The sequence below is a fragment of the Larus michahellis genome, chromosome 1, assembly GCF_964199755.1.
Source record: "Larus michahellis chromosome 1, bLarMic1.1, whole genome shotgun sequence".
Classification (NCBI taxonomy): Eukaryota; Metazoa; Chordata; class Aves; order Charadriiformes; family Laridae; genus Larus; species Larus michahellis.
This window is the reverse complement of record NC_133896.1, coordinates 14,480,478-14,502,497: the sequence shown is the minus strand read 5'-3', so window position 1 is coordinate 14,502,497 and position 22,020 is coordinate 14,480,478. Positions and strand designations below refer to the sequence as shown.

General features: G+C 42.6%; 1 protein-coding gene across 2 annotated transcripts in view; it reads left to right on the top strand.

The window, feature by feature from the left end:
• The window catches only part of RELN (reelin), a 293,678-nt gene that overhangs the window by 190,879 nt on the left and 80,779 nt on the right, over positions 1–22,020 (top strand). For both annotated transcript variants that reach the window (XM_074574094.1, XM_074574188.1), the window contains exons 18-22: positions 297–530; positions 1,133–1,294; positions 5,582–5,818; positions 11,679–11,871; positions 14,518–14,630. In XM_074574094.1, the coding sequence (XP_074430195.1) occupies positions 297–530; positions 1,133–1,294; positions 5,582–5,818; positions 11,679–11,871; positions 14,518–14,630 (939 nt within the window). The remainder of the gene's footprint in view (positions 1–296; positions 531–1,132; positions 1,295–5,581; positions 5,819–11,678; positions 11,872–14,517; positions 14,631–22,020) is intronic.

Sequence of the window (22,020 nt, the reverse complement as noted above, 5' to 3'; positions counted from 1 at the left end):
CATTTTTTTTTTCCAAAAATGCATAAAAATATTTCTGTATTGTTTGTTATGCGTAGGTCGGTGGGGTGTTCATAACTGTATTTTTTTTAAATTGGAAAAGTAAGTACAAGCTAAAAGAAAGTCATTGGCTATGCAATACCTAATTAAAGTTTAAAGAGGTTCTTGGTCCTTAGATTTCAGAGGGACTTTGTAGGCATCTTCAGTTCATGAACAACTGCAGCCACGGTGTTGATTTGCCAACCAAGCACAGGAGAAGATGGGTCATTAATTGGGCTGTTAATCTTCCTCACCTGCAGGTGTGACCCGGGCTTCTCGGGGCCGGCGTGCGAGATGGCATCGCAGACCTTCCCCGTGTTCATCTCGGAGAGCTTCGCCAGCTCCCGCCTCTCCTCCTACCACAATTTTTACTCCATCCGGGGGGCTGAGGTCAGCTTCGGCTGCGGGGTCCTGGCCAGCGGCAAGGCCCTGGTCTTCAACAAGGATGGGAGGCGCCAGCTCATCACCTCCTTCCTTGACAGCTCCCAGTCCAGGTGAGAGGGAAAGAGCAGTAATGGGCGGCAAAGAAGCTGGGTGACCCCTCCCCTTCCAGCGACAGCCTTGGGTGTTGTTAAGCCAATTGTTTTAGCAGGAAGAAAAGTTTTTTAAAAACGCCTAGTTCCATATTTTGAGGGTGATTTCATAGCCTTGTCTTTTTTTCCTCCTGCTTTGTAAACAACAGAGCCCAAAACAGACCGGAGGGAAGTTATTGTACAGCTTGGATGGAAAATATGAAATGTTAATATCAAACCTGAGTGTCAAAGCCAAGTGCTAATTAATTATTTATAAGATTGTGTTTATTTGACAGCTTGTGGCAGCTGATTAGATCCATTCACTATCTCTCCCTCCCCTTCAGTGCCTAATAAATAATTAAATGCTGTAATGATTGGCATTTTTTAACTATATGTGCCACATTGCATTACTTGACAGTAAAAACCAATTGCACGTGCAAAACCCCATCACTGATATTTATCAGAATTTGTCTAGGTTGAGAAGATCTGAAAACAATCTGGTTATGGAAAAAAAAAAAAAAAAACAACAAAAATCCACACTGTGCAAATGGTACCCTATAAATATTTGTGTAATTCCGATCCAGGTTCCTGCAGTTCACCCTACGCCTGGGCAGCAAGTCAGTGCTGAGCACCTGCAAAGCACCCGACCAGCCCGGGGAAGGAGTGCTGCTGCACTACTCCTACGACAACGGGATTACCTGGAAACTACTGGAACACTATTCTTATCTCAACTACCACGAGCCAAGGTATAAGCACAAATATCACGAGGAGTGTTACCTACGCGCAGTTAATGCTGGTAGCGGTAGTCACTGCGATGCAGAGAGTAAGTACCTCTGCCCACACGGTGCGGGAGTGAGTGGAGTGAAGATCTTTTGTTGCACACTGAAAGTTAACTGCTTTTCCTTAAAATTTTGCAGCTGTTCTGGTCACTTCCCACTTTTGCCTGCTCCTATAAAAATGAACGCATGGATGTAATGGCATCTGAGTCTCAGGTGATGTGACAGAACAAGCCGAGGCAGTACGGGATGAGGGGTAGAAATGTACTTGTGGGAAATAGGGGCATATTTTTTCCCATGGAAGCAGCCACTTGTAAAGATAAATTAACATAAATTATTTGTAGCTTTGAAGGCATACATACCTTCACTACACCATCCTCTGGGATTAGGAGGTTGCAGGCAGGGCAGGACAGCTGAGACAAAATCTGACCGTGAGGATGTCTCCAGGCCAGCAGGGAAATTGCGCCTGCTCCTGTTGTGAAGGGGATTACACGACTTTGTGTCTGTGCCTGGGGGAGGGACTCAGTGGCCCGAGAGGTCCTGCCGGTGACTGCGCCTGGGAATTGTGCAAATCATGAAGAAAGCAAACAAAGAGCTCATCTTGTCTAGCAGCACCAATGTTTGGTGTCAGATTAGAGAGGAATGTATCTGATGTATTTAGAGAAGAAGGTGTTCTTTACTGTTTCATTTGTCAGATAATCCACCCTTGTAATAAAGCAACGCAAAATCCGGAGTCTCCATGAGCACACCTGCACCGCAAGCCCAGAGGAATCTGGGCTGGTTCTGTGCAAACCCACTCAAACCTGGAAGCATCCACCTTCACGGGCTGCTGCAGCAGAGCTGATAAATCCCGATGAAAGGAGGTGCTCTGCGAGGGGGCACAGGGGAGGCAGAGCCGATGGTGGCATCACAGGTCCCTTCCCAGCTGGTCCGTTGCTGCCCAAGGGCAGCTTCGCACTGGGTGTTGCCCCATGTCCTCTTCTCTACCCCTCCACCCAGTCCCAGGATAATGCCTGAGTCAACCCCAGGGGTGCGTCTGTAGCAAGTCACTTTGACTACATGTAACTTCCAATATTTGTATTTATTGAGCTCAGCTCGGGGCATTTAAAAAAAATAAATATTGGATTTCTTCATCTTGTTAATAACTCAGTACAACATCACGGTATACAAAATGCGATTAAGAATATTCCAATGGAAAAAAAAACTTGTAATGTTAAATATATTTCCTGGGAGCTATGAGAAATACTCAAAAATCTGAGAGGAATGACTGTGTTTGGTAGAAGTATACTGCACGTGGACTTTAATTTCTGAAGTTTTAAGTGTTTCCAAAGGAAAGATCCTATGAACTGGAACACTCATAGGCCTTCTTCAAAATTTCCTTTCCCGTTCCTTATTATAGTCACATATATATTTTATATGGCCCTTTTTCTAATTCTTAGATACAAGATTACCGCTGTAGGAATTATATTTCCCTAAAGGTTTTTAATATATAGCACTATGAAATTTTTATAACAAAAAGGAAAATACAGATTCCGGTGACTGATTTTAATGAAGTTTAAGATATAAATGTAGTAAATTACATTATGCCAGAGACTTTTTTTGCTTTTTGAGATTGAGTAGGAAACACTGTCTCTGTTGTTCTGACAGAGCAAAGAGCTAAGCACAACATACACAGGTTAGAAAGGTTTTGCCAGGGGATATGTACAGTCCACTTTAGGTAGACAGAAAAGTGACAGACATACAAACCTGAAGATAATGCTGGCAATAATTGTGATGAAGAACATGAAGAAAGCTTCACCTTTTCCTATTATGTTGTCTGAAAATATCAGCATTTTTGGTAACATAGATGGACTGCTGCGAAGTTTGGCAATCAATCTGTATCCAGAAATTTAATTAATCTTCAGTCATACCAAAAATAATTACACATTTAATGTTCTACTGAAAAGGTGCATTTAATCTGGTAACATTTGACAGATGCATTTTTCTTCTGAGCAGAACAGCGGTGGCTTTTCAACATTAGGTATGCGCATAGCTTGAAAGAATGAGATCAGAGCAAAGGTCTCCCAGCTGGTTTTTAAGAAATCTAATGGTAGCTGGTAATGTTAGTAGGAACACTTTTCTTCTCTGCAGCAGAAAAGTCATTAGCAAGAATCCCCCTCCCTCTCCATCTATCTCCAACAAATCAAAGCCAGACGGAGAAGCTGTTATAACTGGAGACGTAGTCAGGTTCTGCATACTAACGTACGTGCCCTGTGCGGTGGTTTACACTGACGTTTTTAAATTGTGTTTGCTTAATCCCCTGGGATGAGAAATTTATTTTAACATGTGTTAAATATTTTAACATCCGATAGGTGTATCAATGGTGTGTGCCGTGATTTAGGATTTTCTGTAAATTACTGTCAGTGAGGATTAGTGTCCACGTGGGCGAGCTTATGAGAGTTAAGAGTGAAAGGGAAGATGCAGGCACCAGAGAGAGCCACCAGCAGGGAAATACGCCCAGGATTATAACACAGCATTAGCTCGCACAAGTGCCAAGTGCTTCTCGGCGTACCCTGGATGCAGTGCTCCTCCCGGCCAGAGAACTGGCTTTCCTCAGGTTCACTCTACTGAACCACGGAAGACAAAACTATTCTGTGCATTTTAGCATCAGTAGCGACTTAGTGTCATTTGTGCTTTTAAAAATTGACCCCAAAAGTCATAGAGTTGCTGCTTATTAGGGAACCCTTGCTAGAAAGAAAGTCATCGTAGTTTCTTCGCATGCCAGCGAGTAATGGGGCGTGGTCTTTCTCTTAGAAGGGTATGATCTCATTCAAGCACGTTAGTTTCTGTGGCAGAAGAAATGTATCTGCCATACATAAAGCATGTGCGCTGCTGGTCCCTTGCCACGGGGACCACATGGCAGCTGTCACCTCTGGCTGTCCCTCGACGCTTCTCCCTCCAGCCTACGACTGGCAGAAAGCAGCTCCTCGAAATGCCAGCCAGGGCTTTTTGAGTGCTTCCTACCTGTTTAGCCAAACCGTTTGATTTTTTTCTTGCTAATAGACTGATGTATTCCTCTTTAAAATCAATGTGACATTAAACAGCAGTATTACAAATTTATTCTTTAAAAGGACAGTTTAGCAGGTCATTTTTAAGAGCATGGTTTTGCACCAAGAGCGCCGAAGGCACAAGACTGTTTCATAAGCACAGAACAAAACATTACAACAACAGGCAGCTTAGAAAGCCTTAAATCTGGAAAAAACTTGGTGCTAAAGTAGAAAATGATGTTTTCAGTTTACCTGATTTTTCATTTTATCCACATTTCCTCTAAAAGAGAAAGAAAAATATCAGCTACATGATGAGCTTGCCAAAAACCCTTTTGCCAGCAAGTAATTGTACACGGATGGAGACAAATGTCCCTGTTGCCCGTCTGCTTCACAGCTCACGTGCGCTGCGTGGGGCACCATGGACCTGGTGATTTATGGAGCTTTCAAGAAGGTGTCGTTGCTGTGGCAATTAATGCATGCTCCCTGCTGCTGTGTACGATAATTGCTCCTGGAAATTAGATATTACTCTTAATTTTCTTTGCAGTTTGTCAATTATAGGTTTGTTGACATAGCTGCCATGACAAATCAGGTGACCTTGCATACCAGGAGAAGCGCCTGGGACTCACCTCTAGTTGCATCTCTGTGCAACTACAGAGAAAAGCGCGTGCCGTAAGAGACAACACATAATCACACTATCTGACAAGATGAACTTTTTCCACTTGAATGTGGCAATTTACAGGGATGGGTTCTTCTAGGAGAAGAGCAATACAGGCATGACGTCAGCGCTGTGCAGAAACAAGCATGGGTGTTAAAGAGATGCATCTCTTCAGACCAGGATGAAATCCACTGAGTCTGAGAAAGTGGAGCTGGAATTTGTAAATCTTTGTTAGCTGATCATGCCCTTGGCAGTCTAAGTCCCGGGCCTCCAGCTGGGTTTCAGATGGAGGGCATTCAGAGCAACGGTAAAATTTACAGAGAGTTGCAAAGTAGCAGCTACATATACAAAATTGTTGGGTTTTGCACATGGCTGTCTTTCAATCAACACATTGACTACCCAGAGAACTAATGATTCCCCTGTCCTTGTTCCCTGTAGAAGCTATCCGAGGTATTTGTGGGCTGAATTTAACCCATGATTTTCAGGGCCAATAGGAAAAAATAACCACAACATACGTTCCCATGGAATAATTGCAAGCAGCGAAACTTTCAATAACAATTTTGGTTTGTTTTCCAGAATAATTTCAGTGGAGCTGCCCGAAGATGCGAGACAGATTGGCATTCAGTTTAGATGGTGGCAACCATATCACTCTTCTCAAGGCGAAGATGTGTGGGCGATTGATGAAATCATCATGACCTCTGTGCTTTTCAATAGCATCAGTCTGGACTTCACCAACCTAGTTGAAGTCACACAGTCTCTGGGATTCTACCTGGGAAATGTTCAGCCCTACTGTGATCATGACTGGACTCTTTGGTGAGAAACACTTACTCATTTCTGTTCTACTTTTGTTTCCTTTGTCTATTCATCCTGTTAAGAACCAAGCAATTTCTGCAAATGAGTCTTTCTGGAAGCTACTCGGAGTAATTGTGTCTCATCCTCACATTATGGACAAAAATACAGTCGCTAATCTAATTGCAATTAGCAGTAACTTTTTACACCTCATTGGACAGAGATTTATGTTTGATGGGAACCTTGAACGTAGCCTTCTTTCCCCACAAAATAGTTGAAGAATATCCTAATAGAAACAATTTAGAAAATTTTCATAATCTTCACTTAAAATCCAGTCAGGTTAATATGGGTGTTCAGGTTATGAAATAATCTGTTAAGTACAGACTCTGAGTGTTTTGTAAATGATGTTCAGATCTGTGTACACAGCTGTTAGATTACACTCCAAAAAGGAAAGGCAGCAGAATGTTGGTAGAATGATGTTAGCCATTTGTAGTTATTTTGTCTGGTATTATATACATTTAGTCATTTACACTGTGATCAGCATTATGACATATTGCAATTAAGCCTAAAATGCGCTGTGTATTTAGAAACAAAAGCAAGAAAACATCACCTGCCCCAAAGCAAAAAAAAAAGGCAAGAAAGGAAAAAGAAGTGAAAAACAAAGGAAAAGAAAATTCTGTTAGGATTACAGGAAAAAAAAAAAAGCTTCTTTAGTAAAATGTTAACCTGCTTCACGAAAATTAAATTCTGGAGTACATGAGTGTAACATTTGGAATTAGTACAAGGGAAGCTCAATTTAATCTCTATGTTTTGATTAAAACTAAATAAGTTTCATGCTAGTCTGATCAACATACAAACCCAGTATGGCTTTAATTGGCACAGATATATGTATTTGGAGAAAGTACAATCACGGTAATTATAGAAAACCTCAAGAAAATATAAATAATTTTAGTGTCCCCATGGGCACTCAGAGAAACACTGTTGGAATTTTATTAACAAGTATCTCTGAGCAATCTGATTTGACTTTCTGATCATCTGTCAAACTAAAAGGAGTTGGCTTAGCCGTAGGAACAACACGGAATGTGTTCTAGCGGTGATAATGAGGCAGTAGAAGCACCATTAACCACTTTAATAAGGACAAGGAAGGTACTCGCTGCTCATTAAAATGAAACAACATGTTAGGGCTCAAACTGTTTGCGTCTTCTTCATCAAAGAGTGGGAATGAAAGCCCTTTAATGACATTTTTTTCCCTCTGTTCTTGTAAGGCCAGTTTATCATGGGGAGGGGGGTAGGTTATTTAAGATAGCAGAGACTCCTCTGTTTTCCCCCTATGACTCTAAATCAGAATCAAAATAATAAAAGCGAAGCTAAATTCTCCATCCCATATATTGGCTAGGATTTGTAGTGCTCAGTCATAGTGGAAATGTTGAACTTTCCATGCATCAAATAAAGAACCAAAGCCTTTGCAATATTTCCTTACTATTTATGTATAAGTATTTTTCATTATCACATGGAAGACATGAACTCTATCCTTCACTGACCTTGTTTCTCTCAAGGGAAATTTTTAAACTTACACAAAGTCTGTACAAATGGCTGCTAGTTAAATTAATTATTGTTGGCTTTTCCCAGCTGTGAGTCCATTTGGTTCTCATTTTCTAACTCATGACTTTCTATGAGCAGGGTTTGCAGTAGCACTGACACCATCCTCTTGAGAAAAGTCTGACAACTGCTTTTTCATTAGTAGAACTATGGTAAATATGCTATAAATCATTTTACAGCGTGTCATCCCCAGGCCCATTTTCACTGAATTGCCTTTAATTGTCTATTAGGCCTCCATTTCTGCCTCAGAATCTGTAAATCTGAAATATCCTTAAAATAGGGGAAATCTGAGGAGAGGCAGGTATTTTTGTTGAAGAGGGAGGTTCTTTTCAGCATCTGGCTTCATTTAGAAAAGAGGGGTTTGTTGATATACATATATTTTGAGCAAAGGTGATTTTTGAGTGTTTTATAATAGTCTCTATCTGGAATAGTCACTTTATTTGATTGTAACTATCAATGTTTGGTTTCAGATTGGTTCTTAGACTTTATTACAGCAAGTGTATTGAGTATACTGAAAAGATGCCAGAACACTTTTAAAATCAAATATTTGATGATGTACGTTAATTCATCACTTCTCCAAAATGCTCATATGCAGCATTTGGTTTTGACCCAAACGCCTCCGGAGCGTTACAGACTATTTACAGGCACTTCCTGAAGTGCATTTAAGTATTGATGAGGATGCTAACACTTACTTTTTTCTTTTTGTTAAATATTCATCTGGACACAAAAAAAATTAGCATTATATAAATAAACTGTCTTCAGTCAGATTACGACGTTATGATTCCAATGTAACAGACAATAGAGTGTCCCACTGTCCCTGGAGCAGCCTGGGGGAAGACTGTAAATCTGGCTCACAATGAGCTATCCTTATGGAGCAAAATAATACAGTTGCCTTACATCAGCTTGATAGTTTACCTGTATTTATAAAATGTTTTGTCTTTTAGATTAATTATTACTCTGTAACACGCAGAAAGTTTCTTTTGGGTAATTGACTTAATTGAAACATATTAATAGGTTTAGGAATTATTTAGCAAAGTAGGTATGATGTGGTGTAAAAAGACATAAACGTCTCCTGCCTTTGATGGAAGCAGAGCTGGGGCTGCGTGAGCGTTCGGCCATCACGTCAATATTCTCGGTCAATGCAGCTTTACAAAACCAGCTGCATCCATGTGGCTTTTCTGTATTCCTGAAAGTACCGGCCTTGAAAACGTGGTAACTCTGGGGATCCCAGAGCAGTTTGGAGCAGCGCAGATTGGCTGACACTGGCTGTGATATCATTCCCAGAAGTACCAATTAGTTGGCAGTGCTTGGAGGGAGAGCGATTGTTGTGAGGGCACCTAAGGGTATTGTGTTCCTGCGCCTCCGCAGGTCTAATTATATACGCGCTAGAAACCAACTAACAGCTACATATTTATACAAAAATGTAGCCTCTGCATTCTCATTTCTCAAGATTTTTTAGTTAATTGTTGTTATGCCAGGGACATTACTCTGTCTTTTACAAAATCCAGAAATGTATTCCGGCTGCGTGACTCCCAGAACAATGAAAACATTTGGTATTCCAGCAGAAGAGGGTACCCCCGACCACGTACGTGGGAGAGCTGGAGAGCAAAGAAGTGGAAAGTGAGGTGGAGCCCCCCACCTTTAATGCTACCCTTGTTCAGCTGGAGGCAATTTGTGGATGACAAAGGACTTTGTGAACCCATAATGTGATTTTCTTTGTTTAAAAAAGCTTCTTATGGAGCATCACAGATTGTCTTCGTCTCATCACTAGCTTCCTTTCTCACATTTCTTTAATATCCATTTTAAAGAGCTGTTTTGACTTTAAAACAATGCTTACTTAATGTACTGTGTACAATGTCCTGTGGCTAAGTTATTAAATGAAAATTAATACTAAACTTAAAGTGTTTTAATCATGACCTGAATGCCACCAGTAAGAAAGACTAGTGTTTAAGATTATATTTTTGCTAGTTTTACCCCAGTAATATTGAATAGAGGAAATCTTCGTGGAGACAAAGACAAAATGAAAGACTTAATTCTTTGCAGCTATGCTGAGTACCAGTCCTTCACTTGCCTTCCATCACTTTGGGGAAGACAGGTTCTGGGCAGATGCTTCATCAAACTGTTTAGTTTCAACTCCTTTATTCTGTTCAGATGAGCTTTAGATAACTGTGATGTGTTGTGCCCAGGTTTTTGTGTGCAATGCTATATCATTTTCCAAATCTTTGCTACATATAACTTTCAGCTGATTAGACTGCACATGGCTGACTGATACCTGAAGAGCCTGGTTGTACCGGCACAGATTTCCCAAGAGGGCTTCAGTAAAACTTTGATTTCCCACATCAGCCATGAAATTTCAAGCTGCATTGTAGAAACTAAAGCCACGTCAAACCAAGTCAGCTTTAACTTTTAAATCTGCGGTACTTGTCACTTTGAAAAGTACAAGATAAAGCTTGGAAGAAAAATAAATTCAGGCATTATCCAAACAAATTCTTCTGAGCTGCATTCAGTCCTAACAATGAAGCCACAAACCGTAGGTTGCCAGCTGGACCGCTGACGAGTGTACATTACATGCTCTGCTCGCTTAAAATTATCCTTCCCATTGAGGAGAAACACACTGACAACACTGACTGAAAGAGCAAACAGTTCAGATACAGTTTTCCAAGGCAACTTGCTGCCTTCTGGTCCAGTTGTCCATGACAGTGCCCTAGCGGTGAAGGGAATGTCCATCCACAGTTAGCTCATGGTGCTGATGGGTGTAGACTGGGTAGTTTCATATAACGCCATGAGTTGCATCATCCTTTAGGACACGAAGCCACAGAGAACAAGGTCAGAGAGTAAAAAGGAGCCTGGATCTCAACTGGCACCAACACCAATTTGATAATGAAAAAACTAATGTCAGCTTTCAGTAATTTCTTCTAAAGCTTTAAGGTAGGATGCTGACATTCAAGGCTTAACTGCTCTCTCTGGAAAGGAAGCTATAGAAAACAGTGTGGGTCAGTGAATTAATTTAAGAGAGTGCTAAGTAATGCTGACTTGTGTTCCTAGTCCTTACACTGAGTCTGTTGTGACCTTGAATTTTACAGGGGAAGAAGATAATATGTTTTCATGTACAAAAATTAGGATTTCTCATTTAAGTTGATAAACTGTAACTTACTCAACCACGAGGGCAAAAGTTGATAAACTGTAACTTACTCAACCACGAGGGCAACGCTGAACTAGATTATTCTCTTCAGCACCAGTGTCCTGAATGTAGTTCCTTACTGCTGCATGATGATTTGCAGGGATTTTCTTTAAGTAGATGCAGTCCCTGTCCTAAATTGTTCACATTTAAGAATAGTCTTGGAAAATATTGAAGCTGAAAGGACTACCGTACTTCTGAAGACACTAATTAAACCTCTCAAACTGTGGAGAGGGAGGTGATTTTCATTCTATGTGAACTTTCTTAAAAACATTCTGTTTTGAAAGCTAGTGTGCAAGATTCAAAGTTTAAATTGTTATTACGTCCTCCTCATACCTCTCTTGCATTTTTGTTATATATTTTTTTTTCCTTTTGAACAGTGCAAGGAAAAAACCCCTCCATTCAGATTGACTAACCTTGAAATTTCAAACTACATATTGTGTTACCATGTATATTGTAACTGGGCACCTTGTATCATATATGAGGCTTGGTGTGTTCCAAGTTGTCAGTTACTATGGCCAAAATCATCTTCTGTAATCCATTGGATAGTGTGTTATGACTCTGCATCAGCACATCCTGCAGAAAACAAGCTGAGAATAAGCAATATTAATTGTGAAACACGGTCAAAAGTCAGTGAATGCATTGCATGTAGAATCACTTGAAAATCAATGGAATGAAAAGTCTATGTAATAAGAATACTTTTAACTAAATGCTGTGTATCTTTACTGTCCAGTGCTTGAATGAAATTGCAGCTGTTACTGTGACATGACCTTAGGCAATGGACACTCCTGGGGAATGAACTTTCTTTTTATTGTTTTTTTTCTGTATGTTATCCTTGGCTTGATCCTAACTCGATCCTTAATACAAAGAGCATATAGTATGAGCTAACAGAATAATTCAGTGTTTCACACTCTGGGATACATTAAGGCCTTCCTGGTAATTTGCAGAAGTACCAGCGGAAAGATGCTTCTGTGCGTGGTCTCATCCCATGTGCCAGTCTGCAGAACAAAGAAAGAAGTACCACTGCATTTAACACAGAACCGTTCATAATGTTCCATTCTGAATTATTCTGGGAATGGATCTTGATTCTTTCCTTATATCTCTCAGTTTCACAGGAGATTCGAAGTTAGCTTCTAGCATGCGCTACGTGGAGACCCAGTCTATGCAGATCGGAGCTTCGTATATGATACAGTTCAACTTAGTGATGGGCTGCGGTCAGGCGTTTACTCCTCATATGGACAACCAGGTGAAGCTGGACTACTCCACCAACCATGGCCTCACGTGGCATCTTGTTCAGGAGGTGAGGCTGGCAGCGAGGACCTTTGTCTTTCATAAACTCTGCTTACACAAAGATCAGCCGAAATATACTGGTGGCATTGAGCGAAGGAGGATGTTTTCCTCATTGCCCTTTCTATAAAGAAATTCTCAGTTGGAATCAGTCAAAATAACAAATAAAAGTATTTAAACTGTTCTTCATGATATTTGGAAGAAAGGTATCGGAGAGCCTGAAACGCAGAATTGTGATGGCGTGGACCAAGGCTGCGAAAAAAACTGGGGCACAGCTAGAGCTACAGAGTAATGACCGAGATCTTTCCTGTGCTATTGCTTTGTTTTTCAAAGCAAAATGCATCTACTGTTTCCTGGAATTTAAATGGATAGAAATTCTTTCTGCCCTTGTGCGCAGCCATTTCGTAAATGGAAAGCGCGTTCCTTCGGGGGATTGTAATGTAGAGCCTTTCATCTCCCATCCCTGGTTCAAACACAGTCCAGGGCCGTAATGACGGGCTGTTTCCCTGTCTCTGCTAGAAGTGCAAATCGCAGTGGTGGCGGCTATTTCCCCGTGTGGCTCAGCCCTATCTCAGCACAGACGCGATAGCGCATTTGGCCATAATCTGCGCTTTTGTTTTCCCTCTCAGATGGCAAACTGGACTTTCCCTGGCCTCAGGGTGAACTAAGTGAGGTCCTTCGGCTGCCTCTGAGCAGGTTCAGGGGGTGTCAGGGAACCGGTCCTGGTGCCTTTTCACTGCCTTTCACAGGGGGATTTGAATGCCCAGTCCCACATCTTCTATGAGCAACGAAAGCACCAGCCTGTTCCCTTTTGCCATGCTGTGTTTCACCACATTTACTTTGGTGGGCAGAGTAGAGAAATGGCAGTAACTGGATTTTTTTAAGCTTTGCAAATCCAAGTAATGCTGTCTTACCTTAAACAGAATTCAGAGGAAAGCTATAAATACTGTATTTCAAACGATGTTCGTGTCTTTTATACCTGTCAGGCATCATCATGATGGCCAAGAATAGTTCTAGGGGTGGGTGTTTGGGGTTTGTCCTTGCCATCAGTGGGAGATCAGTTGCCCTCAGATTTTAGTGCTCCTTTCCTCTCTCGGTGGAGCTGAGTTCAGAGAGAAGAACTTGCCGCCAAATCTCACACTGCCCATGTTGCTGTGATGAAAGAGTAAAAGAGGAGGCTATTTGTAGTATATTTCAAGGACGTAATCTGGCGAATACACAAAACACTAATTAATTAAAATGTTTGAAAGTTTTGTTTGCTTCGCACACACTGATCAGATCCTGTTTTATAAGGTCTTTTAAGGGAGATGAATCAATGAAAAATGTTTGAAAATTGCTGGAAAGGAAACTAAGCCTTTTGAAAACCTACTGAAAAAAAAAAAAACTAACAAAAAACCCCAGAATAAGCTATCAGATCTTAATTTAATACTCTAAGATATTTGAGCAATAATTTTCTCCGTAAAATAATATATTCTGTCCCCTTCATATTTAATATATAGCTATTACTATATATTTTAACTATATAAATACTCTTAATTACTTTAACTGCTGTAGGGAATCACTGCTTTACTATTAGTTTCATAGCAGTCAAAATAGGCTACCTGCATAGGCAAGAGGCTGTCCCAAAGGCCCCCCGTGTGGCTGACAGCCCAGATGGGGGTGAGCACAGCAGCGAACAGCGAAAGGCTCTTGGAGACGTGGGGACGGTCAGGAGGAGCTCTGCCGTGGGACTAATGGCAGAATGGGCTCTCTGAATGGGTAGCTAGAAAAGAAACACACAGGTCGGTAACAGCTTTTAAGCGCTTTATTAGAACCTCATCAAAACCATAGCACAAAAGTTTTGGGTGCAGTTCTGGCAATCTGTAAATAAATAAATAGACTATTGCCGAAAAATGGAGTAACACGGGAAGGGCAGGTCTAGAAAACTGTGAAAGTCGGGGATAATGGACTGCCTTTATGTTTAGTATAAACAAGTAATAATGATCAGATTTTCTTAAAAAAAAGAAAATTTGGGGAACAGAACTCTGTAGGAATCTGAGTTAAATATAGGAAGAAACATAGAAGCAGGAAGGGGGAATTTACACCACTTGTAGGTGTCAAAGGTGATACAGCTGCAGATCATGGTGAGGGCCTCTGGAGGCACCTTCAATAGACCCCAGCTGGGTGCTCTGGCGTGGCCCTGGCGATTCCTACTGCTGCTCCCCACTGCAGACGGAGGGAGTGGAGGGAGCCAGCATCCCCAGCAAGGGATCGCAAGAAGGTCTCTGAAGTGACTGGTGTAACGGTCTGGAGGTTCCTCTTGTAGACTTATTCCATAGTGGACTTGTAGACTTAATCCATAGTCAGCGCTAGATGCTGGGGGTGAGAATAGTAAAAACAAGCAGCTAGACATCCTCATGGAGGAAAATGAAAAATTACTAGTCACTAATGCTAAGTCTACCTCTTTAAATGAGCAATATGGCTTGCTCCTATCCTAAATTGTGCTACTGTTAGTTTTCTGATAAATGTTTTGTATCATGCCAAGATTTTTCTGCTTCTGAGTCTTTTGCTGCAACGTTTAGACCCGGGCAAGCTCCTGGTTCTGTGTATGTTTAACCCTCGCTTCTGTTCCCAATTCTGCCTCAACACTAAATCTGGTTTTGAAATATTTCACTTCAAGGAATGTCTTCCAAGTATGCCGAGCTGTCAGGAGTTTACATCAGCAAGTATTTACCACTCCAGCGAATTTACTCAGTGGAGGAGAATCACTGTCCTTTTACCACAGAAGACTTGGTGAGCGTTTCTTAGCATTTCTTTCTTTTTTCTTTTTTTTTTTTGTTGTTGTTATTGAGTGCAGATAGTTCATCTGCTTTTCTATTGCTGTGACAAAGATCAAGTTCTCTGTAGACCATGCTCAAGCTGGTGGGTGGGGTGCCGGGGTGCCAGTTGATGGTATTTAACATAAAACGCTTTCCTTACATAATTAGAGAGCGACATGTTGGTGAAATCACCAGAAACTATTGTTTAGGATTGTTTTTAATACATGCTGTGACTCTTCTAATAAAGTTCAGACCTTTTCAAAAATAGTGGTGCTTGTCTGTAAACGGCCCACTGGAGGAAAGCTTTATTTGGATTGCTAATTTTTATTTTGCACATTCCTTATTGTTTACATCTTCAGACCAAAGCCTTGTATAAACAATAACTAATGATTCATTTCTGGGAATTTTTTACCTCTTGTTTCTTTTTATAGCATGTCTTCAAAAATAACATTCTCTTCCACAAAAAAGAGCAACAAAAATTACCAAAAGCCCTACCCTATTCATCTTATTGTAATCAAACTTGTTTTGCCTGCCTTAACATTTTTATTTATTTAACTGGATAATTTCTTCCTTTATTGATTTTAAAAGCTTTATTATAATATACAAATAAAAAGTTGACGTAAATCTCAATAATCTTCAGGGCTTCCTTCATTTGATAATTAAATTATTCCAATTAGAGTTATACCTTGCTCGTGTTCGACTTGAATGCATCACAGCAAATGCAATGAGAGCTTGCTCAGATTAAGTTATCATTGGATTTCTCTGTGCTTCATCATTTTCCTGCACTCTCCATGGCCTCAATACAGCCTATTTCTATCAACCACCCAGCGATGACACCTTCTTCCAAAACACTTGCCAGTTTTGCTGTACAGCCAATATTCAGAATTCCCTATTTCCAGGCAAAACATCATGGACAAATACTGAATCTTTAAAGTGTATCAAGTCAGATAATACCAAATGGCACAAGTAAGTCTACGAATAACTATTTTGTAGTTAGATTATAATGTACTAAATATTACATACCATTGGGTGCCACCAGCTGTAAAATCTGTGGCTTAAATAGGCACTCAGGAGTTTAAAAAACTGTCTACAGTTTTGCAGGATATACTCCAAAGTAGGCTGTTATTTTTATATTTATTTATAAGATATATACTGTACTCAAAGTTATTATTATACACTGTATAGTTGATGTTAATATCAATGTTGTGGGCCTTTTTTTTTCTTTAGGATCTAATAATTTTCCTCACCATATGAGGTGACAGAAGCAAATAATTCCATTTTAATTTAGGAGACTGTGGGGAGAAATTACGATGAAATAATAGCCGGGTTCCTGTTTTATGCTGTGCACAAATCATAAATATTTCACACTCTATCTTGTATCTGAAGGGATTCCCGTCTGTTAGCAGAGTTTTGTTTGTAATTAAGGAGCAAATTACCACTGAACATTACTTTGCTTTTCATAAAACACTTTTTCCGTACGACTCTGTTGTGCTGCAGAGTAATCAGGGTGAAGAGGAAGGATGGCTGCATGTTCCCCACCAAAAGCAATCCAACACACCAGACGCATCTCAGCCGCCTTCCCTCTTTTTTCCCACCTTTCCACAGGCAAGGAGCAGACCGGGGGCTCAGTCACTCCTTTGGGCTGAGATTGGGAAGGGATTATTTTAATTTTTTTTGCATTTTTAAAGCACACTTGCTAACAAAGGGCAACTTTCTGCTTTTACAAACCTGGGGGGTTCTGGTGAACATTTGGTATGTAGAGCTCCTCCACCACCCCCACCGCACAGAGGGCAGCACCCCAGGGCCATGGTAGTGAACACACTCCATAGGCGTCTTCTTTGGGGTGCTCTCCCGCCCTCTCCTCTCCCTTCTCCACCCACGGTCTGCTGCAAAAGCACCCATGGACAAAAAGTTAGTAATGGCCGGGAAGAACAGTGCAGAGGGCGAGAGGCAGGTCTTCTGCCTTGCCAAAATGGGGGCGAGGGGAAGGGGGCTCTGGGGACCTTCCTTCTGGCCTGTCCCCACGAGACAAGGGCTGCCAAACACACATCCTGCCCTATGCTTGCTGCTGTCGCGGGCGGAGTGATTAACTTCACTCATAAAAGAGAAGCAGTGAAGTATTTAGCCTTTAGCCTGGAGAAGAGAAGGTTGAGGGGGGACCTGATTAATGTTTACAAGTACCTAAAGGGTGGGTTTAAGGAGGATGGACCCAGGCTCTTTTCAATGGTTCCCAGTGACAGGACAAGGGGCAATGGGCACAAGCTAGAACATAGGAAGTTCCGCTCAAATACACGGAAAAACTTCTTTACGGTGAGGGTGACAGAGCGCTGGAACAGGCTGCCCAGGGAGGTTGTGGAGTCCCCTTCTCTGGAGATTTTCAAGACCCGCCTGGATGCAGCCCTGAGGGATGTGCTTTAGGCAATCCTGCTCTAGCAGGGGAGTTGGACTAGATGATCTCTAGAGGTCCCTTCCAACTCTGAAGATTCCGTGATTCCGTGATTTATTAATATAAAACAGTGATTTAACAAAGTTAATAGTGAATGCAACAGTATTTTACAGGACTCAATGGAAAGGTACCCTTGATTACTTACTGCATAGAGGCCGGGGCCAGACAAGCTGTCAGGGAGACCCTCTCGTTGAGTCACGAGGTTCAGAAAGGACCCCTTTGCTTTCTAAACTCCTTCTCAGAGAGGAGTCTAGGTGCGGCTGGATCCAATCCTGGTCCCGGACTTGGTCAACGGTTTGTGTCTAAATGATTATATATGCGCAATCAATCCTTATATCACTTAGCTAAGATTTCAAAGTTCAGCATGCTATTAACCACTTACCGAGAATCTGTTGTGGCAAGGAATCTCTCAGCCTCGAGGAGTAGAACCTTAAGCGAGCGTCCCCACTCAAGGGGAGATGCTGGCGTGCAGCCCGCTGCCGTGCAGGAGAGCTCAAAGGGCTCTTGGGCTGAGTAAGATGATTGACCTATAGTCATATTCGCATGGGAACAAAATATCTAGGTCCCCACTCCAGACAGGGTTTTGACTGTGTTGCCAGCCATCCCCCGAAGTTCAAGTGCAACTCATAATTCCCGCTGATGGTTATGGCTTGAGCAGGAGCCGGGGGCAGGGGGGAAGGGGGAAAAGGGGAGAGCACAGCGCCACAGCTGCTCAGGGAAACAAACCACCTCAACGAGGACTCAGGACCAGGGCTCAAGGTCTCGTTAGCCTTGCTCTGACCCTCGGTAGCCTCGAGGTGCCCTCACACCCCTGCACAGCCCCGCTGGGGTGGCTGGCTGGAGCTTTCAGCCCTGCACGCACAGCTCTTTGCTGAGGGTCTGCACCTTGGGCAGCGTCAGGCTGCGGTTCTGCGCTCGTACAGCCAGAAAATTGTTGGTTAAGAGCACCTATTTCTTTTGTAAAACTTTCTGGGCTTGCTGGTGTTTCTGCACATCTGTAGATGCTCTGCATCTGGCAAGCACGAGTCCACAAGGTCCCCGTGTTTGTCTGAGATTTGGGGTGTTAGGAAATCTGTTGCAGCGGTGAGACTTGTACTGGAGAAACGAAAGGTACGCACCTGCTTGCTGAAATTGTATTGTACTTGCACCGAACATTTCCAACGCTGATGAAAATTAATTTCAGTTTTATGGGAGGCATTTACATATGAACAGGCCTTAATGAGATACAAGCAGCTGTCAGTTGCTGACTTCATAAACAAATCAACACCTAATGACTGAATGAGAGTTTCAGGATAATTGGGTAAATGTAATTATGGTAACTCAGAAGGTAGCAAATATAATTTTATCAGCTATAAATTTGCATTAGATCACTAGGTTTTTTAATATCAGGAGAGAAGACATTTTATTTTAAATCACATATCTGAAAAATTTTATGACGGGAAGAACATCATTTCACTGGCAATACATCCGGGACTCACCATGGTTTCTTTGTGCATATGTAAAATGTCGTGCAACAACGGTGACTTTTACTTGACATCAACCCGACTCAGATATAATGTCATCAGAAAGCCAGATAGTCTTCCAGTAGCATCAAAAAACTTGAAAGAAATATGAGGAGGTATGGAAGTTTATTTTGCTTATAATAAAACACTTTCATAACTCCTCGGTACGACACTTCCCATTTGAATAGGTGTCCAAATGGTGACTGTCCAGAAAGCCAGTGTTTTATCACTGAGAATGCAGCTGACACTCAGCTTCTTATTCTCTTTTCTTAATTAACATGTCTTTTTTAAATTGTCGATTACCATTTTTAACAGCATAATCCTCTTAAGCTGTTGTTACCTTGAGGCACAGAACAGCCTTGGAAAGCTTTGAGAAACAGTGAGCGGGGCCAGCTTTCCAGCGGTGCTGCTTTTCCAATTGCGAGTTCAGCCTGACGTGCGTTTCCCCCCGCCCGGCGAGGAGCCGGAATCCGTTCAGGCTTTTGCTACCCACAGCCACATGGTGGTGGTGGCCCTGCGTTCCCCTGGTCCCCCATGGCCTCCCTGCCAGCTGGGCAGGCGAGGGCAGCCCCTTGGGGGACGCGGGATTCCCACAGCCGGGAAGCTGTTCCCGGGGGAGAGCGTTTGTTGTCTGCAGCTAAAAACAGCCCTGCCTGCTAGGATGTGGCTCCCCGGGGATGGTCTCCAGCCATCCAGGTGAGGGACACACCTCCGTTTCAGCCAAACATTCATCTCCAGGCAGCAACGCGACTCCTCCCTTCCTCCCCTCCCCTTAAACGAGGGAAACAAATCCCCTGCCACTGGCTGCATCCATTGCCGGGGGCTTCTAAGAAATAATCGGTGGCAAGCTCACTCTTAGCTTGATGTGCAGCCAACATCTGAGACTGAAGAAGGACAATGGAGCTGCCCCGGCAGTGTGTGGCTCTGTCCTCTGCTCCTTGCAGGGTGGCAGTCCCCCGCGGCTGGGCAGTCCCCTGCAGCAGGAGGGAGATGATGAGCTTGTCCAGGTGTACTTTGTTAGGAGTACACCTGGAGGAAACGGCCTCAAGTTGCACCAGGGGAGATTTAGGATGGATATTAGGAAAAATTTCTACACTGAAAGGGTTATCAAACACTAGAACACGCTGCCCAGGGAAGTGGTGGAGTCACCATCCCTGGATATATCTAAAAGACAGGTAGACGTGGTGCTTAACAACATGGTTTAGTGGTGGTTTTGGCAGTGTTAGGTTGATGGTTGAACTGGATGATCTGAAAGGTCCCTTCCAACCTAGACAATTCTATGATTCTATGGGCGGGCTCTCCCCACAGTTTGTGTAGGGCGGGTGTGCACCTGGTGCCCCAAAACCAGCTGTGATGTACCCAGACAGCCACCCTGCAGGGACGTTGGCACCCAGCAGCGGCCGGCGAGCGACTGAGGAAATGTCATCGACACCACACCAAGCAGCGCAGCACTGGGAACTGTGCTCAGGAGTCACCCACCCTTGACGGGCACCACAAGACTTCCACGGGATGCCCCCATACCACTGTAAATCCCCCCCACCCCCCCCAGTTTTCTGTAAATACCCCCGGGCTGCAGAGTCGCACACCCCACCTCTACCCACACACCTCCACTAACGAACACCAGAGGAGCTCGGTTGTGATGCTGTCCCCCCTGTCACCTGGACAAACAACCTGTCACAATTTTATTGTGCTGGGAGGTCATGGAGGAGTTTTTTGCCTGCTATAAAACCCTTGTTTGGTTTCAGTATTGTTATTTTCCTCAGCGCACGTGAGAGTTAACACCAGTCATTAAGGCTCTTCCTGAAGCATGCAGCCTTTCAGGGCTCTCTGTGGTGCCATTTATGCTCTGTAGTGAACGTGAGCAACAGCACCAAGGTGATGTGCTGGCTTCAGAGCACTCCAAAAATAAACAGTAAATAATTGTGGTGAATATTGACTGTCCATTGTGCCTATGCAAGCTTAGGAAGTCTTTCGTGTGCCAGATTACTGGCATTGTGCACTTTTAATGGATAATTCATAGCTCTTGTAATGTAACCCATCAATACATTATATCCTGAGGGAGTATTTAATCGGCAGATCTGCCCCTGCAGATCAGCTCTGCATGCTGTAAAAATGCTTACAGTATTTGCAATATCAAACAGATACTTAAAACAGACAACAAGGGTCATTTCAATTAAAAATCAAGCCCTCGGGCAGCTTCACTTGTCTTTTAAAGAAATTCAGAATTAGTATTTTAAAAATTTCTTCAAGCATGTGCTAAGCTAATCTTTTTATTACTTCCAGTATGGGACTGGATGGCTGACTGCTCTGCTCTACTATGCATTTTAGCTGCACGGGCCTCCTTTATCTATTTTTTTCACTTCCATATGTGCAAGCAGGTGGCTCAGCCACCTTACATTATTCATTTTAATAGGTCTTATTCAACATAAATTTGGGGGGGGGGGTTTAAGGGCTTTTTATCTTAAATTAGAATAACAGCATTATGTCCCATGCCATCATAACGTAGTTATGTGGCTCAGAAACAAGCTAGGAGAGAAACTCCTACTCGTAGGAACCTCCTGCGTCTCATCCTCAACCCGCCCAGTCAGCCCTTGGCCAGGCAAATGCCTGTCCCAATTTAAAGTCTAATTTTTAATTCTGTGCAGTCAGCCTCGCTTTCCCTGTCCGTCCCCTCCACAGATATGCGTCCCAGCCTCAGCACCCGCGTTGCCCTCACCACCCCTTTTTTCCCCAGACTCATCACGTAGCCGGCACAGCCTCTTTTGCTCCGTCACGATGAACAGTTTCCCATCTTTGTTTCATTTCATATGCAATATATTTTTCTTAATCTTATTCTGGTGCAAGCATGGCATGGAGGGTCCCTGCCCACCAGCTGGGAGCCGTCACTAGCCAACACCTGTAGCCTGTTGGACGTGCACAGGTTGGCAGGGCAGCTTGGAAAGGTTCGATGGTGACAAAAATTACTCTTCTCATCATTCAGTTTCTTCTCCAGCCTTGGTTTTTGAGGGTGGTGGATGTCAGGCTGGGCTTGGCTAGCAGGAGTCACCCGACATGGAAAATGTCAATGTTGCATTGGACAATCTCCTAGAGGGCCAACATCAAGCACTTTCTAATAGATAATGTTAACTGATTCCACTATAACAAAGAAAAATAAAGCTGTTGTACAGAATCTATTTAACTAGCATGGAGAAATTACAGCAAGGTTTTCTGCTTGAAGAATATTACAAACATCCGGAGCTTAGTTACATGTAGTCAAGTAATCTAATCCAATGATTCCCCACCACAAACCTTGGCTGTTGCACATTTTGTTTGAGTAGTTGGCCAAGAGCAAGCTATTTGCAATGTGGAAAAAAATAGGTGCTATAAAACAGGATCTTTGTCAAAAACTTGTGATCACGATGTCACCAGTGATATGT